The sequence below is a fragment of the Trachypithecus francoisi genome, unplaced genomic scaffold (genome assembly GCF_009764315.1).
Source record: "Trachypithecus francoisi isolate TF-2019V2 unplaced genomic scaffold, Tfra_2.0 Lachesis_group8, whole genome shotgun sequence".
NCBI lineage: Eukaryota > Metazoa > Chordata > Mammalia > Primates > Cercopithecidae > Trachypithecus > Trachypithecus francoisi.
In genome coordinates this window covers 65735056-65759028 of record NW_022681473.1, presented here as the reverse complement: position 1 = coordinate 65759028, position 23973 = coordinate 65735056, and the positions used below count along the sequence as shown (strand labels likewise).

The 23973-nt window shown below is 43.3% G+C and overlaps 1 protein-coding gene across 18 annotated transcripts in view; it reads left to right on the top strand.

Annotated features, from left to right (window-relative positions):
* XRRA1 (X-ray radiation resistance associated 1) overlaps positions 1–23973 on the top strand; it is a 101606-nt gene that overhangs the window by 55850 nt on the left and 21783 nt on the right. For 15 of the 18 annotated variants that reach the window (XM_033204685.1, XM_033204678.1, XM_033204681.1 and 12 more), the window contains one exon: positions 23838–23878. The exons of the other annotated variants lie outside the window; for them this stretch is intronic. In XM_033204685.1, coding sequence (XP_033060576.1) covers positions 23838–23878 — 41 coding nt within the window. The remainder of the gene's footprint in view (positions 1–23837; positions 23879–23973) is intronic. 18 annotated transcript variants of the gene reach the window in all.

The window sequence follows — 23973 nt, the reverse complement described above, 5'->3', positions numbered from 1 at the left end:
TGGTTCCGTTTTCCCCCTCACTTTTAGGCACACCAATCAGATGTAGATTTGGTCTTTTCACATAATCCCATATTTCTTGGAGGCTTTGTTCATTTCTTTTCCCTCTTTTTTCTCTAGACTTCTCTTCTCGCTTCATTTCATTCATTTGATCTTCAATCATTGATACTCTTTCTTCCAGTTGATTGAGCTTGTGCATTTGTCATGTATTTCTCGTGTCATGGTTTTGATCGTCAGTTCATTTATGGCCTTCTCTGCATTGATTATTCTAGTTATCCATTCTTCCATTCTTTTTTCAAGATTTTTAGTTTATTTGCGCTGGTTACGTAATTCCTCCTTTAGCTCTGAGAAGTTTGATCGACTGAAGCCTTCTTCTCTCAACTCGTCAAAGTCATTCTCTGTCCAGCTTTGATCCATTGCTGGCGATGAGCTGTGTTCTTTTCGAGGGGGAGATACGCTCTGATTTTTTGAATTGCCAGCTTTTCTGCTCTGCTTTTTTCCCATCTTTGTGGTTTTATCTGCCTTTGGTCTTTGATGATGGTGACGAACTGATGGGGTTTTGGTGTGGGTGTCGTTTCTGTTTGTTAGTTTTTCTTCTAACAGTCAGGGCCCTCAGCTGTAGGTTTCTTGGAGATTGCTTGAGGTCCACTCCAGACCGTTTGCCTGGGTATCAGCAGTGGAGGCTGCAGAAGATAGAATATTGCTGAACAGCGAATGTTGCCGTCTGATTCTTGCTCTGGAAGCTTCCTCTCAGGGGAGTACCCCACCGTGTGAGGTGTCAGTCTGCACCTAGTGGGGGATGTCTCCCAGTTAGGCTACTCAGGGGTCAGGGACCCACTTGAGCAGGCAGTCTGTCCGTTCTCAGATCGCAACCTCCGTGTTGGGAGATCCACTGTTCTCTTCAAAGCTGTCAGACGGGGTCATTTACCTCTGCCGAGGTTTCTGCTGCTTTTTGTTTAGCTATGCCCTGTCCCCAGAGATGGAGTCTACAGAGACAGGCAGGCCCCCTTGAGCTGTGGTGGGCTCCACCCAGTTCGAGCTTCCTGGCGGCTTTGTTTACCTCCTTAAGCCTCAGCAATGGCGGGTGCCCCTCCCCCAGCCTTGCTGCTGCCTTGCAGTTAGATCTGACTGCTGTGCTAGCAACAAGGAGGCTCCATGGGCATGGGACCCTCCTGTCCAGGTGTGGGATATAATCTCCTGGTGTGCCGTTTGCTAAGACCCTTGGTAAAGCACAGTATTAGGGTGGGAGTTAACCCGATTTTCCAGGTGTTGTGTGTCTCAGTTTCCCTTGGCTAGGAAAAGGGATTCCCTTCCCCCTTGTGCTTCCCAGGTGAGGCGATGGCTTACCCTGCTTCAGCTCTCACTGGTCAGGCTGCACCAGCTGACCAGCACCGATTGTCTGGCACTCCCCAGTGAGATGAACCCGGTAACTTAGTTGAAAATGCAGAAACGCAGGGGGCTGGAGGATGGAGCTGCTCCTATTCGGCCATCTTCAATAGTTCACAGATTCGTGCTTTTTAAGGCTATTTTCTGGATCTGGTAGGCATACTTCACTTTTTTAAATTCTTTTTTCTTTTGTCTTCTCTGAGTATTTTCAAATAGTCTGTTGAGCTCACTAATTCTTCTGCTTGATCCTTTCTGCTCTCAAGAGACTGATGCATTCTTTAGTATATCAATTACATTTTTCAGCTCTAGAATTTCTGCTTGATTCTTAATTATTTCAATCTCTTTGTTAAATTTATCTGATAGAATTCTGAATTCCTTCTCTGTGTTATCTTGAATTTCTTTGACTTTCCTCAAAATAGCTGTTTTGAATTCTTTGTCTGAAAGGTCATACATCTCTGTTTCTCCAGGATTGGTCCCTGGTGCCTTATTTAGTTCATTTGGTGAGGTCGTATTTTCCCGGATCATGTTGACACTCTTAAATGTCTTTGGTGATTTACTATAGTCATCATAATCTGGGCTTATTTGTGCTTGTCCTTCTTGGGAAGGCTTTCCAGGTATTTGAAGGGACTTGGACCCCAAGCCCAATAATGCTGTGATTTTTGCAAACTTGTACACGTACCACCTTGGTTGTCTTAGGTAAGATCTGGAAGAATTATCTGGATTACCAGCTGGAGACTCTTGTTCTTTCCCCTTACTTTCTCCCAAACATGTGGAATCTCTCTCTATTCTGAGCCATCTGAAACTGAGGGTGTGGTGATACAAGCACCCCTGTGGCCCCCACCACTGGTGCTGTGCTGTGTCAGACCTGAAGCCAACATAGCACTGGGCAAACTTCCCTTCAGGGTGGCAAGTTTCCCCAGGCCCTGGGCGTGTCCAGAGATGCTGTCTGGGAGCCAGGGAGTGGAGTCAAACACCTTAGAAATTTACACAATATTCTCTTCTACTGCAGCTAAGCTGGCACTCAAACCATAGTACAAAGTCCTTCCCATGCTTCCCTCCCCTTTCAACAGGCAGAGGAGCCTCTTTCATGGGGGTTTCTGCCAGGCCACTGACAATATTTGCTTAAAGCCCAAGGAATCTTCTCTTAGCTTGTGGTAAATGCTACCAGGCCTGGGACTCACCCTTCAGAGCAGTGGACTCCCCTCTTGCCCAGAGTGGGCCCAGAAATGCTGTCCAGGAACCTAGGCCTGGACTCGGAGACCTTAAGAGCCTGCTTGTCGCTTTACCTTACTATGGCCGAGCCAGTGCCAATGGTGCAAGACAAAGTCTCTTTTACTTTTCTCTCTGCTTTTCTCAAACTTCTGTTTGAGTCTTTCACCATAGCCACTACATCTGGAAATGTGCTCCATCACCCCTGAAGCCAGGACATCTCAGGCCTTAAGGCCCATAGTGTACTAACTCAGTATTGCTGCTGGTTATTCAGGGCCAAAGGGCTCTTTAGTCAACAGGGGATGAATCTTGCCAGGCCTAGGTCCTTCCCTTCAAAGCAGCAGGTTCCCTTTTGGCCCAGGGTGTGTTTAGAAATGTCAGGGAGCTAGGGTTATCAAGGGCCCAAGGGCTCTTTAGTCCAACAGGTGATGAATCCTGGCAGGACTGAGTCCTTCCCTTGAAAGCAGTTTTCCCTTTTGGCCCAGAGTGTGTTTAGAAATGCCATCTAAGAACTAGGGCCTGGAATGGAGGCCTCACAAGTCTTCCCAGTGCCCTATCCTACTGCCCAGTGCCCTATCCTGTGCCTGAGCTGGTATCCAAATATAAGACAAAATCTTCCTTACTCTTCACTCTCCTCTCCTTAAGTAGAAGGAAGGAGACACTTTTATTGCTGTCAACTGCACTGCCTGGGGTTAGGGGAGGGGTGGCACAAGCACTCCCTTAGCTGCGCCAGCTGGTGTCTTCCTAGGTCATGTGCCACCCTAGTTCACTGACTCCAAGCCCAGCCTAACACTAGGAGTTCCCTAAGAATTACAGCTCTTGTGTCCTAGACTGCCTTTCTAGTTTATCTAGAACTCCAGAGCACTTTAGCCAATGGCGGCAAGGCTGGCCAAGAAACGTCAGTTCCAACAGCTGGGATGGGTGATTCCCCTCTGGCTAGGGGCTGGTCCAAATTCTGCCTCTCTGCACTAGCACTAGCTGAGCCCAGCATGGCTTTATTCTCTGCTGTGACAGGGCATCACAGAGTTCAATGTAAGGTCCCTCAGTTGCTGTGGTCTCCGTCCCCAAAATGCACAGATTCTGTCTCTGCACCACATGGCTCCTGCCAGGGGATGGAGGAGGGGTGGCATTGGTGATTTAAGACTGTCTCTCCTGCCCTCCTCAATACCTCTTTCAGTGATGTCATTAAAACCAGTTACTGTGATTGCTCACCTGAGTTTTTGTTCTTGTGATAGTGCTATTCTATGTGTAGATGTTAAAATTTGGTGTTTAGGGGACGGGGGGGACAAATGGTGTAGGCTTCTGTTCTGCCATCTTGCTCCGCCCTCTTTGGTTACTGATATTTGTTTTAATGTGCACTTTTCTATCTGCTGTTAATGTTAAGCATGCTGCATTTACTTAGCTATTTGGTTTTCTACTTCTATGAATTGGTATTTCATATCCCTGGACAGTTTTAATATCTTCTTTTATTATTACCTATGTTAACATCTATTATAGACGACATTTTTAAGAGAAAAATCTTAACTTTTTAAATCTTTTATTTTATTTTGGGTTCAAGGGCTGATATGGTTTGGCTGTGTCCCCACTCAAATCTCATCTTGAATTGTCATCCCCATAATCCCCACCCAATGGGAAGTCATTGGATCATGGGTGGCAGTTCCCCCCATGTTGTTCTCATGATAGTGAGTTCTCATTAGATCTGATGGTTTTATAAGTGTTTGGCAAGTTTCTTCTTCATTTGTTCTCTCGCCTGCCACCTTGTGAAGAGTGAGAGAATCATGGCACCCTCACTTTCTGCCATGATTGTAAGTTTCCTGAGGCCTCCTCAGCCATGTAGAACTATGAGTCAATTGAACCTATTCTCTTTATAAATTACTCAGTCTCAGGCAGTTCTTACAGCAATGTGAGAATGGACTAACATGGGGTACATGTACAAGTTCATTATATAGGTAAATTGCATGTCATGGGGGTTTGATGTACAGATTATCTCATCACCCAGGTAAGAACAGGAATAGTACTGGACAGGTAGTTCTTCAGTCCTCACCCACCCTTTACCCACCCTCCACCCTCAAGTAGATTGTGGTGCCTGTTTTTCTTTTCTTTGTGTTAATATGTACTTGATGTTTAGCGCCCACTTATAAGTGAGAACATTCAGCACTTGGTTTTCTATTCCTGTGTTAATTTGCTTAGGATAATGGTCTCCAGCTCATCCATGTTTCTGCAAAGGACACGATTTCATTCTTTTTTTATGGCTACATAGTATTCCATGGTGTATATGTACCACACCAAAATATGTACATTTTCTTCATCCAGTCTACCATTCATTGGCATTTAGGTTGATTCCATGCCTTTGTTATTGTGAACAGTGCTGCTGTGAACATACACGCGCATTAATCTTTGTAGTAGATTGATTTATATCCCTTTGGGTATATACCCAATAATGGTATTGCTGGATCGAATAGTAATTCTGTTTTTAAGTTCTTTCAGAAGTTGCAAAACTGCTTTCCATAATGGCCGAACTAATTTATATATCCACCAGCAGTGTATAAGTCTTCCCTTGTCTCCACAACTTTGCCAGCATCTGTTGTTTTCTTGACATTTTCATAATAGTCATTCTGACTGGCATACATGATATTAATATCTCATTATAGTTTTGGTTTGCATTTCTCTAACGATTAGTGATGTTGAGCATTTTTTCATATGCTTGTTGGCAGGATGTATGTCTTCTTTTGAAAAGTATCTGTTCATGTCCTTTGGCTACTTTTTAATGGGTTTTTTTTTTTTGCTTATAAATTTAAGTACCTTATAGATTCTGGCCATAGACCTTTGTTGGATGCATAGTTTGAAAATATTTTCTCCAATTCTGTACTTTATCTGTTTGCTCTGTTGATAGTTTCGTTTGCTCTGCAGAAGCCCTTTAGTTTAATTGGGTCTCATTTGTTAATTATTGTTTCTGTCACATTTGCTTTTGGCATCTTTGTCATGGACTCTTTGCCCAGTAGTGTATTTCCTAAGCTATCTTCCAGAGTTTTTATAATTTTGGGTTTTACATTTAAGTCTTTAATGCATCTTGAGTTTGTTTTTGTAGATGGTGTAAGGAAGGGGTTCAGTTTCAGTCTTCTGCATATGGCTGGCCAGTTATCTCAGCATCATTGATTGAATAGGGAATCTTTTCCTGTTTGTTGATGAAAAGTTCCTTTTCATCAACTTTGTCAAAGATCAGATGATTGTAGGTGTATGACATTATTTCTGGCCTCTATAACTTGTTCCATTGGTCTATGTGTCTGTTCTTGTACCAGTACCATGCTGTTTTGGTTACTGTAGCCTTGAAGTATATTTTTAAGTTGGGTAACATAATGCCTCCAACTCTGTTCTTTTTGCTTAGGACTTCCTTGGCTATTCAGGCTTTTTTTTAAAGGTTCTATATGAATTTTAAAATACTTTTTTTCTAATTTGGTGAAGAATGGCATTGGTAGTTTGATAGGAATAGCATTGAATCTATAAATTGCTTTGGGCAGTATGGCCATTTTAACAGTATTGATTCCTCCTATCATGAGCATGCAATGTTTTTCCATTTTTTTTGTGTCATTTCTGATATTTTTTTAAGCCGTGTTTTGTAACTCTTGTTGTAGAGATCTTTCACCTTCCTGGTAGCTGTATTCCTAGGTATGTTATTTTTTTTTGTGGCTATTGTGGACAGGATTGTGTTCTTGATTTGGCTTTCAGCTTGGAGGTTGTTGGTGTATAAAAATGCTATTGATTTTTGTACATTGATTTTGTATCCTGAAACTTTGCTGAAGTTGTTTATCAGATCTAGGAGCTTTGGCGCAGAGACTGTGGGGTTTCCTAGGTATAGAATCACACTGTCTGCAGAGATAGTCTGACTTCTTCTCTTCCTATGTTGAGGCCTCTCATTTCTTTCTCCTGCCTGATTGCTCTGGCTAGGACTTGCAGTACTATATTGAACAGGAGTGGTGAGAGTAGGCATCCTGTCTTTTTCGAGTTCTCAAGGGGAATGCTTCCAGCTTTTGCTCATTCAGCATGATGTTGGCAATGGGTTTCTCATAGACAGCTCTTACTATTTTGAGGTTTATTCGTTAAATGCCTAGTTTGTTGACAGTTTGAAACATGAATGATGTTAAATTTTATCAAAAGCCTTTTCTGCATCTATTAAGATGATCATGTGGTTTTTGTTTTTCTGTTTATGTGATAAATCACATTTATTGATTTGCATATGTTGAACCAACCTTGCATCCCAGGAATAAAGCCTACATGATCATGGTGGTTAAGCTTTTTGATGTGCTGCTGGATTTGATTTGCCAGTATTTTTTTTTTTAGGATTTTTGTATCTATGTTCATCAAGGATATTGGCCTGAAGATTTTTTGTTGTTATTGTGTTTCTGGTGGGTTTTGGTATCAGGATGATGCTGGCCTCAAAGAATGAATTAGGGAGGAGTCCTTCCTCGTCAATTTTTGGAATAGTTTCAGTAGGAATGGTACCTGTTCTTTATACCCCTGGTAGAGTTGGGCTATGACTCTGTCTCATCCTGGGCTTTTTATTGGTTGGCAGGCGTTTTGTTACTGATTCAGTTTCAGAACTTGTTGTTGGTCTATTCAGGGATTCAGTTTCTTCCTGGTTCAGTCTTGGGTGGTTGTATGTGTCCTTGAATTTATCCATTTCTTCTAGGTTTTATACCTCATATATTCGTAGTAGTCTCTGATGTTTTTTTATAATTCTGTGGGGTCAGTGGTAACATCCCCTTTGTCATATCTAATTGTTTTTCTTTGTATCTTCTCTCTTTTTTCTTTATTAATCTAGCAGTCTCTATCTTATTAACTTTTTCAAAAAAGCAACTCCTGTATTTGTTGATCTTTTTTCTTTTCTTTGAGACAGGGTCTCACTCTGTCACCCAGGCTGGATGGAGTGCAGTTGCATGATCTCAGCTCACAGCAGCCTCAACCTCCCAGACTCAAGCAATCCTCCCACCTCAGCCTCCCAAGTATCTGGAACTATAGGTGCACATCATCATACTCAGCTAATTTTTTGATCTTTTCTAGAGACAAGGTCTCACTGTGTTGCCCAGGCTGGTCTCAAACTCCTGAGCTTAAGAAACCATCCCACCTCAGCCTCCCAAATTGCTGGGATTACAGGCATGAGCCACCATATCCAGGCTGTGGATATTCTGAATAGTTTTTTGCATCTAAATTTTCTTCAGTTCAGCTGTGATTTTGGTTATTTCTTGTCTTTTGCTTGCTTTGGGGTTGGTTTCCTCTTGTCTCTTTAGTTTCTCTAGTTGTGATATTAGGTTGTTAATTTGAGATCTCTCTAACTTTTTGATGTGGGTATTTAATGCTATAAAATTCCCTCTTAACACTACCTTAGCTGTGTCCCAGAGATTCTGGTATTGAAGCAGCCTTATTGTCTAGGGTGATACGTGAGGTTCATTGTCTCATGGCCGAGGAAATAAAGGATATGGACACACAAAGAGTGAGTTTAAGAGTGAAAGTTTAATAGGTGAAAGAAAGAGAATAGCTCTCTGCTAGAGAGAGGGGTCCTGGAGAAATAAGTTGCTGGATCTGCAGTGAAATGCAGGGGTTTTTATAGGTGCCTGGTGAGAAGGCAGTTTCTGATTTACATAGGGTGCAAAAGATCGATTAGACCAGGTGTGCCATTTGCATAGGACACTAAAAACTGGTTAGGAATAGCTGTGCCATTTGCATAGGGTATGAAAAGCTGGTCACCCCTACCCAAATCTTTTATTGTGCAGATGGGTCCTCTGCCTGGCCTGTGATACATTGCCCATTCCTTTACTGTACATGTTGTAACAACAAAAAAAGGGAAGATGGAGCCTCTATGTTGGACATGGCTGGCCCACAGGTAGCCCTTTTCTATTGGCACAGCTGCTGACATTCCCCTGTCCAAGATTCCAGCTCTCTTATCTATGTTTGCAGCTTGATTTTTCAGGCTTCTCTTTGTTGGAGAAAAAAATCTTTTTTTTTTTTTTTTTTTTTTAGACAGAGTCATGCTTTGTCACCCAAGATGGAATGCAGTGGCACAATCTTGGCTCGCTGCAACCTCCACCTCCTGGGTTCAAGTGATTCTCCTGCCTCAGCCCCCTGAGTAGCTGGAATTACAGGTGTGCCCCAACACACCTAGCTAATTTTGGTATTTTTAGTAAAGATAGGGTTTCACCATGTTGGCCCAGGCTGGTCTCAAACTCCTGACCTCAAGTGATCTGCCTGCCTCAGCCTCCCAAAGTGCTGGGATTACAGGCATAAACCACCGTGCCTGGCTGGAAAAAAATTTCTTGTATTGCCTTTTGTTAAAAGGGAAGCTCTATTGAGGACTCTTTTACCCTCACGATCTGCCTAAATAATTTCTTTCTACCTCCTGTATCATATTTACCCCCTGAGGAGTGGAAATGCTAACAGCTGTTAAGGGTATTGGAGGACAACTCTTTCTGGCTACTTCCTGCTAAAGATGGGCATCGTGTGGGTAACAGCAGCAAAGCCTCCTTCTGGAGTTGATCTAAGGGTTCTTGGAAGAAAGGCATGTCCATGTGTGGTTCCATCTGCAGCACCATTTGGAGTTTCATAGCTTTTAGGCAAGAAGAGATACATTTTACAAGAAGGTTTAGAATATAGGGTTTGAATATGAATATTAAGAATCCCATTATTAGTGAGGGTACTGTAGGCTACAACCATGACAGTAGGGTTTAATACCTGATAGCCATTTTGATGGGTTGTAATACTAGTTGCCTCCATCAGATGTCGCTGTACTTTACCAGAAGCGTAATACAAAAGCAACATTTTCTTTGAAAAAAAAATATATTCCCCCTTGATTTGTCATTAGAAGATAATTTTAGGCCTGGGCTATCTTTTATGACTTGTGATGTGATTCGGAGGAACACATTATTGGGTGGCTAGAATAACTTTAGTGTTAACCTTGGCTAAATCTTTCCTGTAATTATTAATCCTGTTATAAAGATTATAATTAGGCAAAATATTACAGAAATTAGAATTTTCCATACAGAATTCTACATTGCAGGTGCCACAGTATATAGTCCTACTGCAAATAGCAGAGAAAGTGTAACAATTTCCACAAGGGTGATGTAGTAGATAATTTCCATCTAAAATTTTACTTACCAAGATATAGAATTTCCCTTTGGGAGTCTATGAAGTTACAAGTGTAATCTCATGGATAATCAAAATCTTCCCACAAGTATGCATCAAAAAGTTCTAGTATCTGACAGTGAATCTCGAGAGGTAAAGTAGAAATAACTGAAAGTATCTGATAAGGTAGGACTGAGTAGGATGAATAGCCCTTACTCATTTACTTATCTTTTATGATTTTCAGCTTAAGATCTCCTATTTCTTCACATTGATATCCAGCACATTCCTCTGGGCTCTCTGGGGTTGCTCTCTCAGGTTCCAGGCTTTGACTTGAGTGATGCATCCAGGAGTTGATTCCTGTAACATTTTTCGCTGAGGGGTTGAAAGAACAGTGTAGGGCCCCTCCTAACTTGGGCTTAGGTAGGGAGACAGAGGGCAGAGTCGTTAATACCACATCTCCTGGGTTAAATAATGATGGTCCTATTTTGGGGGGTTGGGCTTCTGCTAGTTGTGTTAATTCCTATTGGAAGTAAGCTAGGGAGGTTACATGCTTAACCAATTTAGAGGTCTCTTGGTCTAATAGAAAATCATTTGTAAGGAAAGGTTGTTAATACAGCATTTCAAACAGGGTCAGACTTAACTTTGAAGGGGTGTTTCTTACCCACAGTAAAGCCATGGGAAGAAGAGTGACCCAAGGAAGGTGAGTTTCTTGGGACAGTTTTCTGAGATGTCTTTTGATAATACTGTTTGTCTTCTCTACCTTTCCTGAGGACTGGGGTCTCCAAGCACAGTGGAGATGATACTGTATGCCTAGTGCCTTTGAGACCCCTTGTGTGACAGCTGTCTTAAGCAAGGGGCCATTGTCACCTTGAAGGTACTTAGGTAGACTAAAATGGGGAGGTATTTCATTAACTAACACTTTTGTTACCTCGGAGGCCTTTTCTGTACAGCATGGAAATGCTTCTATCCAGTTAGTGAAAGTATCTACCCATACCAGGAGGTCCTTCTTCTTTGGCATGTGGGTGAAGTCTGCCAATCCTTCCCTGGATGGCTTCCCATCCTTTGGGTTTGAGGAGGAAGGAGATGCCTGTTAAGGGGATTATTATAATTTTGAAACACAGTTTCACTTTGTCGGTCTGGCTGGAGTGCAGTGGTGCGATCTCAGCTTACTGCAACCTCCACCTCCTGAGTTCAAGCAATTCTCATGCCTCAGCCTCCCAAGTAACTGGGATTACAGGTGTGCACCACTACACCCGGTTAACTTTTTTGTATTTTTACTAGAGTTGGGGTTTTGCAGTGTTGGCCAGGCTGGTCTTGAACTCCTGACGTCAAGTGATCCACCCACCAAAGTGCTGGGATTACAGGTGTGAGCCACTGTGCCCGACCAAGGGGATTATTTTTAAGACAGACTTCACAAGCACTAACAAGCTGCTTGACCGTTTTTAATAAGTTAGCTCCTGAAAAATCTCTGGGCACACGATAAGTTTTATCCTTTCCCAAGTGAAAAGCCTGGTGAAGGATCTTAAGGACTTTACACTGGCGGGAGGCTGGCAAGTGGAGTTTGCCATCCTCTGACTGTAGCCATCCTGAGAGCTGAAAAGTATACCCTTGAGAAGTGGCCCATTCTGCTTCTGCAGGGGAGTACTGAGGCTTACTTTCTCTTATGGAGCCTTCCCAGATTAGAGGGGCTTCAAGTGCATTAAGGCCCTGAGGCTGACTTGCTGCTGACTTGGCTGCCTGATCAGCTAACTTGTTTCCTTAGGCTACTTCATCTGCTCCCTTCTGATGTCCCTTACAATGCATCACTGCTACCTCTCATGGAAGGAAAACTGAGGATAATAACTTGTTAATTTCCTGATGCTATTTTATAGCTATTTTATTTCTTACTTTAGTAGTAAGAAAATGTCTTTCCTCCCAAATGGCAGCATGAGCGTAAAGAACTAAGAGAGCATACTTGGAGTCTGTGTAAATGTTAGCTACCTTTCCCTTGCTTCATTCAAGTGTTCTTGAAAGAGCTGTCAGTTCAGCTAGTTGAATGCTTGTGCCTGGGGAGAGGGGTGCACTTTCAATGTCATTCATAGTGTACATTGCATATACCACCTTATAGACTCCTTGCTTCACAAAGGAACTTCCATTTGTGAAGAGGGTCCAGTCTGGATTTTCTAGGGGAGTTTCCCTGAGAGCTTCCCTGGCTGCATAGGTCTGTACCACAACTTGTTCACAGTCATGTTCAGGTTCCCCAGTTTCCTTGGGGAGGAAAGTGCTGAGTTTAGGCAAGAGCAAGTTTTTAATTGGATTGTAGACCCTTCTAATATCAGAGCCTGATATTTAAGGAGTCAGCTTTCTGTTAGCCAAGGGCATCCCGTAGAGGACAGCAATCCTGCTACATTATGTGGGTTATAAACAGTTAAGCCATTTCCCAGGGTTAATTTAGTGGCCTCTGGTACCAGTAGGGCCACTGTGGCAATGGCTCAGAGGCATGATGGCCATTCTTTAGCCACCAAATCAAGTTCCTTACTTAGGGAGCCCACTGGCTCTTGAGCTGGTCCTTGGGCTTGAGTTAAAACTCCCAGGGCCATTGTCTTCCTTTCTGATACATAAAGATTGAAGACCTTCCCTATGCAAAGTACCCTAAGTAAGGCTTGTTTCAACTGATTAAAGACCTTTTGAGCTTCAGGTTCCCAGGTTAGGAAATGGGTTTTAGCCACTTGAGTTTCTTTTTTTTGAGACGGAGTCTTGCTCTGTCACCCAGGCTGGAGCGCAGTGGTGTGATCTCGGCTCACTGCAACCTCTACCTCCTAGGTTCATGTGATTCTCCTGCCTCAGCCTCCCGGGTAGCTGGGAATACCGGCATGCACCACCATGCCCAGCTAATTTTTGTATTTTTAGTAGAGACAGGGTTTCACCACGTTGGCCAGAATGGTCTTGATCTCTTGACTTCATGATCCGCCCACCTCGGCCTCCCAAAGTGTTGGGATTACAGGCGTGAGCCACCGTGCCTAGCCTTGAGTTTCTTTTATGAGGTGATATAAGGGGTAAACTACCTCACCATACCAAGATGAGTTTGCAGAATCCTGTAATGTCCCCAAATCCTCTTAGTTGCTTCAAGGTTTTAGGGAGGGGGAAGGAGGATATTGGCTTAATCCTTTCTTCCCCTAATGCTCTGGTCCCTTCAGACAACACTACACCCAGTACTTCACTGAGGTTTGGCAAAGGTTGACCTTAGATTTTGAAACCTTATATCCTCTGTTGGCTAAGAAATTAAGAAGAGCCTCACTGCCTTCCTGAGATGCTTCCTCAGTTGGGGCACAAAGCAGTATGTCATCTACATATTGCAAGACCCTGACCTGAGGATGGGAAAATTCAGAGAGGTCCTTTGACAGTGCCTGTCCAAACAAGTGGGGACTGTCTCAAAATCCCTGAGGCAGCACTGTCCATGTTAACTGGACATCTGGCCAGAGGGATCTTCGAAGGCAAACAGGTATTGAGAATCAGGATGTAATGCTATATAGAAAAAGGCATCCTTTAGATCTAGGACTATGAACCATTTAGTTCCCTCAGATATTTGGGTTAGCAAAGTATAGGGATTAGGGACCACTGAGTTGGTGATGAGTTGGAACTATGGCCTTATTAATGATGTGGAGGATCTGATCTAGTCTCCATTCTCCACTGGATTTTTGCACTCCTAATATTGGGGTGTTGCAGGGGCTGCTACAGGGTTTGAGGAGGCCCTGCATTTTCAGGTTATTAATAATGGCTTCTAGCCCCTTCCTAGCTTTGGCTTTAGGGGATATTGTCTCTGGTTAGGAAAAGAAGTGGGATCCTTAAGGTGGATCTGGACTGGTCTATGCTTCCTTGAGTTGCTCACACTTCTGGATTAATAATAGCTTCCACCTGGGGGAGACAACGAGTTTCTCTTGGGGCTATAAGGATGCTGGCCCCCACGCAAGCAAAAATATCTCTGCCTAATAAAGGAGTGGGACTTTCAGGCATGAGTAAGAAGGCATATGTAAATAATAAGTCCTCCCAACTACAACTAAGGGGTTGAGAAAAATATCAGGTTAGAACTTTTCCTGAGATGCCCATCCTGGTCATGCTATGGGAAAAGGGGAGGCCTGGATTAGGGAGAAGAGAGATACTGGTTCCAATGTCTAGAATAAGGTCCCCCTTCCTTCCTTCCTTCCTTCAATTTTCAGAATCACCTGGGGCTCCTGTGCAATAATGACAATTTGAGCTGCTAGAGCCAGGGGTCTGAACCCCAGGACCCATCAGTCCTGTTGGACCATCTGTGAGACTGGTTCTGAACCTGGTAACCTCTGTCTCCAGGGGCAGTCTGATCTCCAGTGGTCCCAACCACTGGCTGGACATGCTTGAGGTGGCTTCTGCTTGCTGCCTGGGCACTCCTTCTTAAAGTACCCTGACTTGCCACACTGGTAGCAACTAATGGATGCACCTTGGGGATCCTGGACTTTGCAAGTTTGCAAAGCAGCTACTATAGGCTCTGCCCTTCTCTTGTGTTTCCTCTCTCCAGGGCCTCCTTCCAGTCCCTATTATGAAAGACCAAGGTAACCACCCTCAAGAGGTTTTTCAAGGTGCTATCTGGTCCTATAGCTTGCTTCTACAGTTTCCTTCTAATATTGGGAGCTGCCTGTGTAATAAACTTGTCCTTTAGGGTGAGCTGTCCCTTGACTGAATAGGGAATAAGGAGGTGTGGTTTATTAGTGCTTCTCTCAGCCTTTCCATAAAGGCTGCAGGGTTCTTATCTGGCTTTTGGTTTATCTTGGCCAGTTTAGAGTAATTAAGAGGTTTGGCTCTCCTAGTTCTTTGTAGGCCCTCCAATATGCACATTAATAAGTGTTTCCTTTTCCATTCATCTATGAAGTCATCGGGGTTCCAAATCAGGGTTGTCAAGAGGGTACTGCCTCTCTTCCCTACTGGGAATGATAGTTCCCCACTGGGAAGGATGGTTCCCCTATCTCTTCACCTTCCCTATTTTCTGTTTTCCTTTTGGCCTACTATAAGAGACATACTGCTTGTCTCCAAATTTCTCTGATGCATGCAGAGCTGCCTGTTTTTCAGCTGCAGTTAGGGTTTGGCTTAGAAGCAGCATAACATCCCTCCATGAGAGGTCAAACACCTGAGTTAAATTTTGGAAACCTATATACCTATTGGAGTCATCAGAAAATCAGCCTAAGTATCCCTTTATTTGCCTAAGGTCATGCAATGAGATGGGAACTTGAACCCTAATGGCATCACCTCCATTGGTCATTTCCTATAGGAGTAAGAGTGAAGGTGGGGGAGTGGGGAATTTTGGAGATGGTGGAACTAGAGGAGCTGATGGCACAGTTGGAGGGGGCCCCAAATAAGGGTGGCAGGAAGAGCCGGGACACTCAATAGCTGCCTGAAGTTGCTTTTTTAGTTTTGGGGAATCATTACCTTTTGGATTGCCTGATATGACTGCTAAAAGAGCTTGGTTGATTGTCCAGTGCTTGCAAAGGTCTAGTAAGAAGGCCATGCCCTTGTGCAAAAGCAAAGTTTCAGGATTAAAGGAGTCTCAGTGCTTCAGAATGCACTTGAGAGGGGTGCAGGCTAAAGATGGCTGAAAAGATAGGGGAGACAAGGAGTCCCTTATTCCCCTCCTTCCTTTGGAATGGCCCAAGGTAGAGAGGAAGACAGTGGGAGCATCCCCCAACTGTTTTCCCTTCTTGGTTCCCTGAGCCCCGGCATCTGTTAAAGGTGCTACTCTTGGATGCAGGCATGTCCCTCAGCCATGGATCTAAAGGAGCTAAGTGATGGATTTAGTCACATTCACCCTTGCAACTCTAATCCTCCACTGGTGATTTCCCTTTGACTTCCCAGACTTGTATGATAGATGGCTCTTGGGAAAGACTATGTAACAGTTGTATTTGCAAGTCCCCTTAATGGAGAGAGTGTACTGGGTTGAGCTCTATACTGCTATTATGGCCTAGAATAAAATATTTATTGTTAGGCAGTGGTTCTGGTTAACTTTAAGACATAACAACCCCTTACTATTTAAGTACCATCTTAATGGGAGGCAGAATAGATGCCTTAAAAGAATGTAGGAACTGAATGGTGGTTTTCCTGCTGATGGGACAGTATCAAAACTAAAATTTGGTTTTGGAGGACATTTTCCTCCTCATTGTTGAGTTTTCCCATTCACAAAAGAGGCATAAAGCCTGACCTCTAATAGAGGAGTACAAAAAGGGAGGAGAATTGGGAAACTAGAGTGTTTAGGCAAAGGGCTGAGAAGATGGAGAGGATTTCTATTCCACTAGGTGGTGCTGTAGACCTTGAAATACCATGTGATCTCCAGACCACGGGTAGAGAGATTGATGCTCACAGTGGGGGAAAGGGAGATCCTCTATTCCTAGAAAATCACAAAAATGGCAATCCTTTGTATTATATTCCTGGTTACTATGGCATTTGCTGATCCTATCTAACAGGATTATTTCCCTGAAGTATAAAAATTCCCACAGCATTTCCTACAGAGAGGGGATAGGAGACATAGCAGTCGCCAGGAAAGAAGGAAAAATGCAATAGGAAAAGCTTGGAGATCCTGTTACTGATGCTCATTAGGCAGTCAGAGTCTGAGGTTAATCCAGAAGCCTTTGGGTAACACCTGAGTATATACCTGGCCAGGAACTATCAGTTGCCTCTGGACCTCTTCCAGCCCCATGCAATGGCTAGGCTCTCCGTGAAAGGAAACTGGTTTGAAACAGAGTCAACATTCCCAGCACCCTGAGGGTACTGAGGGATTCATTAAGTTTTCCCCAGCAAGCCTGTCATCTGAGTCTTTAGATGGGTGGCATGCTCTAAGGGCATCTAGGTGGCCATCAGACATCAAGTGTTTTTGGTTTTATTTTAAAATGGAGGGCAGAAGGCCCCGAAATGAAAGTAAAGATTTGGGGTCTGCTTCTATACTCACCCTTCCAATGAGTCTACCTTGGATCCCAGATGGGCCCCACAATGAAGTGGCCTCATTGGTGGGGTGATACCCAAGGTTTGTTGTCTCACAGCTGAGGAAATCAAGGACCTGGACACACAAAGAGTGAGCTTAAGAGTGGAAGTTTAGGCCAGACACGGTGGCTCAAGCCTGTAATCCCAGCACTTTGGGAGGCCGAGATGGGCGGATCACGAGGTCAGGAGATCGAGACCATCCTGGCTAATCCGGTGAAACCCCGTCTCTACTAAAAAATACAAAAAACTAGCCCGACGAGGTGGTGGGCGCCTGTAGTCCCAGCTACTTGGGAGGCTGAGGCAGGAGAATGGTGTAAACCTGGGAGGCGGAGCTTACAGTGAGCTGAGATCCGGCCACTGCACTCCAGCCTGGGTGACAGAGCGAGACTCCGTCTCAAAAAAAAAAAAGAGTGGAAGTTTAATAGGTAGAAAGATAATAACTTTCTGCTGGAGAGGGGGATCCCACAGAAATGGCTTGTCAGATATGTGGTTAAATGCAGGGGCTTTTATAGGTGCCTGATGAGGAGGCAGTATCTGATTTACATAGGGTGTGAAAGGTACATAGGACCAGGTGTGCCATCTGCATAGGGTATGAAAAACTCATTACACTAGGTGTGTCATTTACATAGGGCACAAAAAACTGGTCATCCCCATACTGATCTTTTATTATGTAGGCAAGTCCTCTGCCTAGCCTGCACCATGTTGCCCATTCCTTTACTGTACACATAGTAACAAAAAAGGGAAGATGGAGCCTCCATGTTGGACATGCCTGGCTCCCAGGTAGCCCTTTTCTATTGGCACAACTGCTGGCATTCCCCCGTTCAAACTTCCAGCTTGCTTATCTATGTTTTCAGCTCAATTTTTCAGGCTGCTCTTTGTTAGAAAAAAATAATTTCTTGGGCTCCTTCTTGCTAAAAGGGAAGCCTTGCTGAGGACTTTGCTGAGGACCCTATCTGTCTAAATAATTTCTTTCTACCTCCTGTATCAATATGTTGCCTCTTTGTTCTCATTAGTTTCAAAGAATATCTTGATTTCTCCCTTAATTTCATTATTTCAAAAGTCATTTAGGAGCAGGTTTATTTCAATGTAATTATATGGTTTTGAGCAATTTTCTTAGTGTTTCTATTTTATTGTGCTGTACTCCAAGAGTGTGGTTAGTATGATTTAAAAAAAAAATTCTACTGAGAATTGTTCTATTCTGATTGTGTGGTTGACTTTAGAATATATGCCACGTGCATCTGAGAAGAATGTATATTCTGTTGTTTGGGGGTGGAGTGTTCTGTAGATGTCGATTGGGTCCATTTGGTCAAGTGTTGAGTTCAGGTCATGAACACCTTTGTTAGTTTTCTGTCTCAATGATCTAATATTATTATTGGGGTATTGATGTCCTGCACGATTATTGTGTGTTTATCCAAGTCTCTTTGTATGTCTCTAAAAGCAGCTTGCTTTTTGAATCTGGGTGCTCCTCTGTCAGATGCATACATATTTAGGATAGTTATGTCTTCTTGTTGAATTGAGCCCTTTACCATTATGTAATGTCCTTGTCTTTTTTATCTTTGTTGGTTTAATGTCTGTTTTGTCTAAGTTTAGAATAAATTCAACAACCCCTGCTTTTTTTCTGTTTTCCATTTGCTTGGTAGATTTTTCTCCATCCCTTAACTTTGAGCCTATGGGTGTTATCACATGTGAGATGGGTCTCTTGAAGACAGCATACCATCAGGTCTTGCTTATTTATTCAACTGATCACTCTGTGCCATTTAACTCATTTACATTCAAAGTGAATATTGATGTTAGGATTTGTTCATTATTATGCAGACTTGTTCTTGTGGTTGCTTTATAGTGTTACTGGTCTATTTACTTAAGTGTGTTTTTGTAGTGGCTGGTAACAGTCTTTTCTTTCCAAGGTTAGCACTCCCTTCAAGAACTCTTGTAAGGCATATCTGATAGTAAGGAAATCCCTTAGCATTTGCATGTCTGAAAAGGATCTTATTTCTCCTTCACTTACAAAGCTTAGCTTGGCTGGATATGAAATTCTTGGTTGGAAATTCTTTTCTTTAAGAATGCTGAACCCTGCACAGTGGCTTACACCTGTAATCCCAGCACTTTGGGAAGCTGAGGCAGGTGGATCATTTGAGGCCAGAAATTCAAGAGCAGCCTGGCCAGTATGGTGAAACCCTGTCCCTACTAAAAATACAAAAAATTAGACAGGTGTGGTGGCACATGCTTGTAATCCCAGCTACTTGGGAGACTGAGGCATGAGAATCACTTGAACCTGGGAGGCAGAGGTTGCAATGAGCCAAGATTGCACCACTGCACTCCAGCCTATATGATGGGAGCGAGACTGTCTCAAAAAAAAAAAAAAAAAAAAAAAACAGAAAAAAAAAGAATGACTGTAGGCCCCCATTCTTTTCTGGTTTGTGCTGAAAGGTCTGCTGTTAGTTGATGGGGTTTTTTGTAGGTGACCTGCCCTTTCTCTCTAGCTTCCTTTAACATTTCTTCTATCATTTTGACCTTGAAGAATCCAATTACTATGTTTCTTGGGGATGGTCTTCTTGTGTAGTATTTCACAGGGGTTCTCTGCATTTCCTGAATTTGAATGTTGGCCTCTCTAGCAAGATTGGGGAAATTTTCATGGATGATAACCAGAATGTGTTTTCCAAGTTGCTTGCTTTCTCTTCCTGCCTTTCGGGGATACCAGTGAGTCATATTTTTGGTCTCTTTACATAATCCCATATTTCTCAGAGGTTTTGTTCATTCTTCCTTACTATTTTTTTATTTTGGTCTGACTGAGTTATTTTGAAGAGCCAGTCTTTGAGCTCTGAGAGTCTTTCCTCAGCTTGGTTGATTCTGCTGTTAACATTTGCAATTGTATTCTGAAATTCTTGAAGTGAATTCTTCAGCTGTATCAGCTCACTTTGCTTCTTTCTTAACATGGCCATTTCATCTTTCATCTCCTGTATTATTTTACTTATTCCTTAGATTCCTTGTATTGGGTTTCAATTTTCTCCTGAATGTCAGTGATCTCCATTCCCATCCATATTCTGAATTCCATTTCTTTCATTTCAACCTGTTTAAGCACCATTGCTGGAGAACTAGTGTGGTCATTTGGAGGTAAAAAGACACTCTGGCTTTTTGATATGCCAGAGTTCTTGACTGGTTCTTTCTCATCTGTGTGGGCTGGTAATCCTTCAGTCTTTGAAGGTGCCATCCTTTGGATGGCCCAGTGGTAGCATGGGCCAGGGTGCAGGGCCACGGGTGTCCATGCTTAATGTTCATGCTGGCAGTGGCAGTGTGGTGGCAGTGGAAGTGGGTGTGCTTATGCTGGCAGTAATGGCATGGTGGGGTACGTGTACACCCACCCATTCTCCAGATTTGGAAAGTTTTCTGTTATTCTTTGAATAAGCTTTGTACCCCCTTTGTCTTTCTCATATCCCTGTTTAACTTCAGCAACCCTAATATTTTCTTTTTTGATGTTGTCCCATAAATCCTGCAAGCTTTCTTTATTCTTTTTCATTCTTCTTCATTTTTTCTACTCTGTGTATTTTCATATAGTCTTTGAGCTCACTGATTCTTTCTTCTGTTTAATTCTGCTATTGATACTCTCTATTGCCTTTTTCATTTCATTCATTATATTTTTCAATTCCAGGATTTCTTTGATTTTTTTTTTTTTTTTTTTTTTTTAATTATTTCAATCTCTTTGTTAAATTTTTCTGGTAAATTTCTGAATTGATTCTTTGTATTTTCTTGAAGTTCACTGTGCTTTCTTAAAACATCTGTTTTGGCTGGGCATGGTAACTCATGCCTATAATCTCAGCATTTTGGGAGGCTGAGGTAGGAAGATTTCTTGAGCCCAGGAGTTCAAGACCAGCCTGGACAACAAAGTGAGACTCCTATGTCTACAAAAAAATTTAAAAATTAGCCAGGCATGGTGGTGCATGCCTGTGGGCCCAGCTACATGGGAGGCACATGAGGTGGGAGGATTGCTTGAGCCCAGGAGGTTGAGGCTGCAGTAAGCCATGTTTGTGCCACTGTACTCCAACCTGGGTGACAGAATGAGAGCCTGTCTCCAACAAAACAAAAAACAAAGAAGAAACCCCCCAAAAATGTTCTTTTGAATTCTTTGTCTGAGAGATCACACATCTCTATTACTTTATGGTTGATCTCTGGCATCTTATTTTGTCTGTTTGGTAACATCATATTTCCCTGAATGTTCTTGATTTTTGTAGAAGTGTGATGTCCTTGCCTTGAAATATTAGGTATTTATTTTTGCCTTTATAGTCTGGCTTTGTTTGTGCCTGTCCTTCTTCAGAGGGACTTCCAGCGATTCTAAACAGACTGACTTATGTTTCCTGAGCCTGGGACCACTACTGGCATCTCAGCACTGAGGGATGGTCTAAACCCAGGCTTGCTGCAAGTCTTGCAAAGACTGAGAGGGTTGCGAAAGCTGTAGCCAGAGGGACTGGATTTAAGACTGGGGCATGTTGGGATCTGCTGTAGGAATGAAGCTGGTGGTCCATCTCATTGGCTTAGACAGGTGTATGTCACCTAGCAGGTCCCTGCACAAGTAGTTCCTTGACTGCAACAAGAGGGGCCAGAGCTGAGACTGAGCCCCCTTGGGATCTGCTGTGGGATGGAGGCTGGTGTGCTTGTCATGGTGGTTCAGACAGGCATACAGCTGTCCGCATGGCTCTGCACAGATGGAATAATTCCCTGATTGTAGTGGGTGGGGCTGGAACTGACCATAGGCCTCCTTGGGATCTGCTGTGGAACAGAGGCTAGAGAGCCCTGTCTTGGTTTAGGGAGGTGCACATTGCCCAGCAAGTTCCTGCACAGATAGGATAGTTCCCTGACTGCAGCAAGAGGGGCCAAATCACAGACTGGGCCTCCTCAGGATCTGCTGTGAGGTAGAGCCTGGAGAGCCCAGTCTCATTGGCTCAGAGGGGCATGTGTCTCCTAGCAAATCCCTATGCAGATGAGATAGTTACCTGATTGCAGCAGGAGGGGCCAGGGCTGACACTGGGCCCCCGTGGGATTTGCTATGGGAAGGAGCCCATCTTGTTGGCCCAGACAGGAATGTGTCTCCCAGCAGGTCTCAGCACAGACAGGATAATTCTCCACTGTAGTGACAGGGGTCAGAACTGAGACTGGGCTCTCTCAGGATTTGCTGCAGGGTGAAGGCTAGAAAGCCCAGTCTCGTTGGCTCAGAGGGGCATGTGTCTTACAGCAAGTCCCTGCACAGTCTGGTTAGTTCTCTGATTACAGCTGGAGGGACCAAGTCTGAGACTTGGGTCCCCTTGGAATTTGCTGTGGGACAGAAGTTGGTAAACTCATCTGGGAGCCTCAGGCTGCGAGATATGGGTGAGTCTCCCTCTGGGTCTTTGTGCAAGAGACGGTGAGCAGGGACCTCAGCTGAGAGGGGCTGGATCAGAAAAACAGGGCAACTTTCAGGCTTACTGCCAAGACCGATGTCAGCAGGCAGACAAGCCTTTCCACCAAGGCACTAGTGTGCACTACTCCTTCTGGACCTCTCTGCAGATGGTTTTGGTTGCAGGCTCAAGGCCAAATATGGCTGTAGCCCAGGACCTTGGAAGCCTGGGCTGTTTCTAGGCTTGAACTGGGGAGCAAGCTTGGTGGATCAGCCACTGGTGTTGGTCTGTACTCTCAAAACAGTCCTTCAAGGTCTTGGGATCTACCAGTGTTTCACAGACTCCTACCTGAATCTTGATGCTCCTGCAGAGAGACTTTTGACTGTGGGTGGGTGTAGAATTTTTGTGGTTGTGAGGGGACATGAGTGGGTTATCTTCTATTCCACCATCTTCTCTCTGCCTTTTTGCATTCTGAGAGTCTCTCCACTCAGTCTTCTATTTTATGAATTAGTTCTTCAACTGGGTCCATTCTTCTATCCAGCACATGTATGAGTTATTTTCATTATAAATTTATAGCTTTGTTAGTAGCTTTGCTTCCACAGCAGTCTGCTTTTGTTTCAGGAGTGAAACTTTGGCATTTCTCAGAGGATACTGATTATTCTATTTTGAAGTTTTTATAACTTTTGTTAAATAAACTTTTTATTCAGGTGATAATTCTTCTCTTTTTTATATTGTTAATTTTCCTCAAATAGTAAGAGATTCTTGATTGTTTAGTCTGTTTGTATAACAATGCTCAATCAGAAGCTTAAAATGCAGTAATTCCTGTGATTGTGGGGAGAGCAGGAGGCGGGATCAGACAGTGTGCCCATCTTTCTAGAGGTGCTGTCGTTTTCTAGGGTTCACAGATTAGCACTCACACTTGCAGCCATGGCCCATCCTGCAGGGAATTCCTACTTTGTTCATTGCACAAGGCTTTCCCAAACTCCCTTGCAGACCCTCATCACAGGAGAAGTTATTTATGCCATGTTGTTCCATCCCCTATTACTGTTTTCTTCATTTTCATGTGACTTTTCTCATTATAATATCATTAACATGTAGAAGGTATTGGTTAACTAGGGTAAAGGTGAGCAATGTCTGCACAGGATCTAGTCCCATCAGATGCTATGCTGTGTTAGGTTGAACTCAGCTGTTTATTGACTCATCTCATTCTGACGGCCCCAAGAATGAAATCACTCGGCACCCTCCTCCTTATGACTTTGTGCTGGTTGTTCTTGGTATCTCTTCTGAATACACTGGCTCAACCCATTCTGTTTCTACTAATATAACAAATATTTCCAAATCTTCTGACAGAATGTCTTCTATATATATTTTTCTCTTCTAAGACAGTTGGTTAGCTTTCTGCTCAGTATGGACTCCCCAGTAATTCTGAGGCTCAAAAGTGCTTAGGTGTTTTAAAGTCAGATGAAAGGTCAGTGTGGCTGAAATACAGTGAATGAAGGAGAGAGTATCATGAAATGGGATTGAAGAAGTAGGCAGGGGCCCAGTCATGCAGGACTTCAGAGGACTGGATAAGCAGTTTGTATTTTATCCTTAGTGCAAAGGGACTTATTACCTGATGCATGTCACAGCCAGCTCATCTTCCTAGTTAGCATTGGGGCCCAGGACCAATGAGGACTCCCTCTAGGAGGTGCCCTGCTGCACACAGTGGATGGCAGATCTATATCCAGGGTGCTCTAGGCATCAGTCAATGCTGTCACCAACCTTCATTCTGTTTCTCTTCTGTTTCAGAGGTTGTGTTTTCATCTTACCCTGGATTTTCAACCTCAGAGGTAGGAACTGACTACTTTATATTTGTGTTCCTGAGTTAGAACATTAATTTTAATAGACAAAATGAAATAAATTAATGGAGCCATGAGAGTCATTT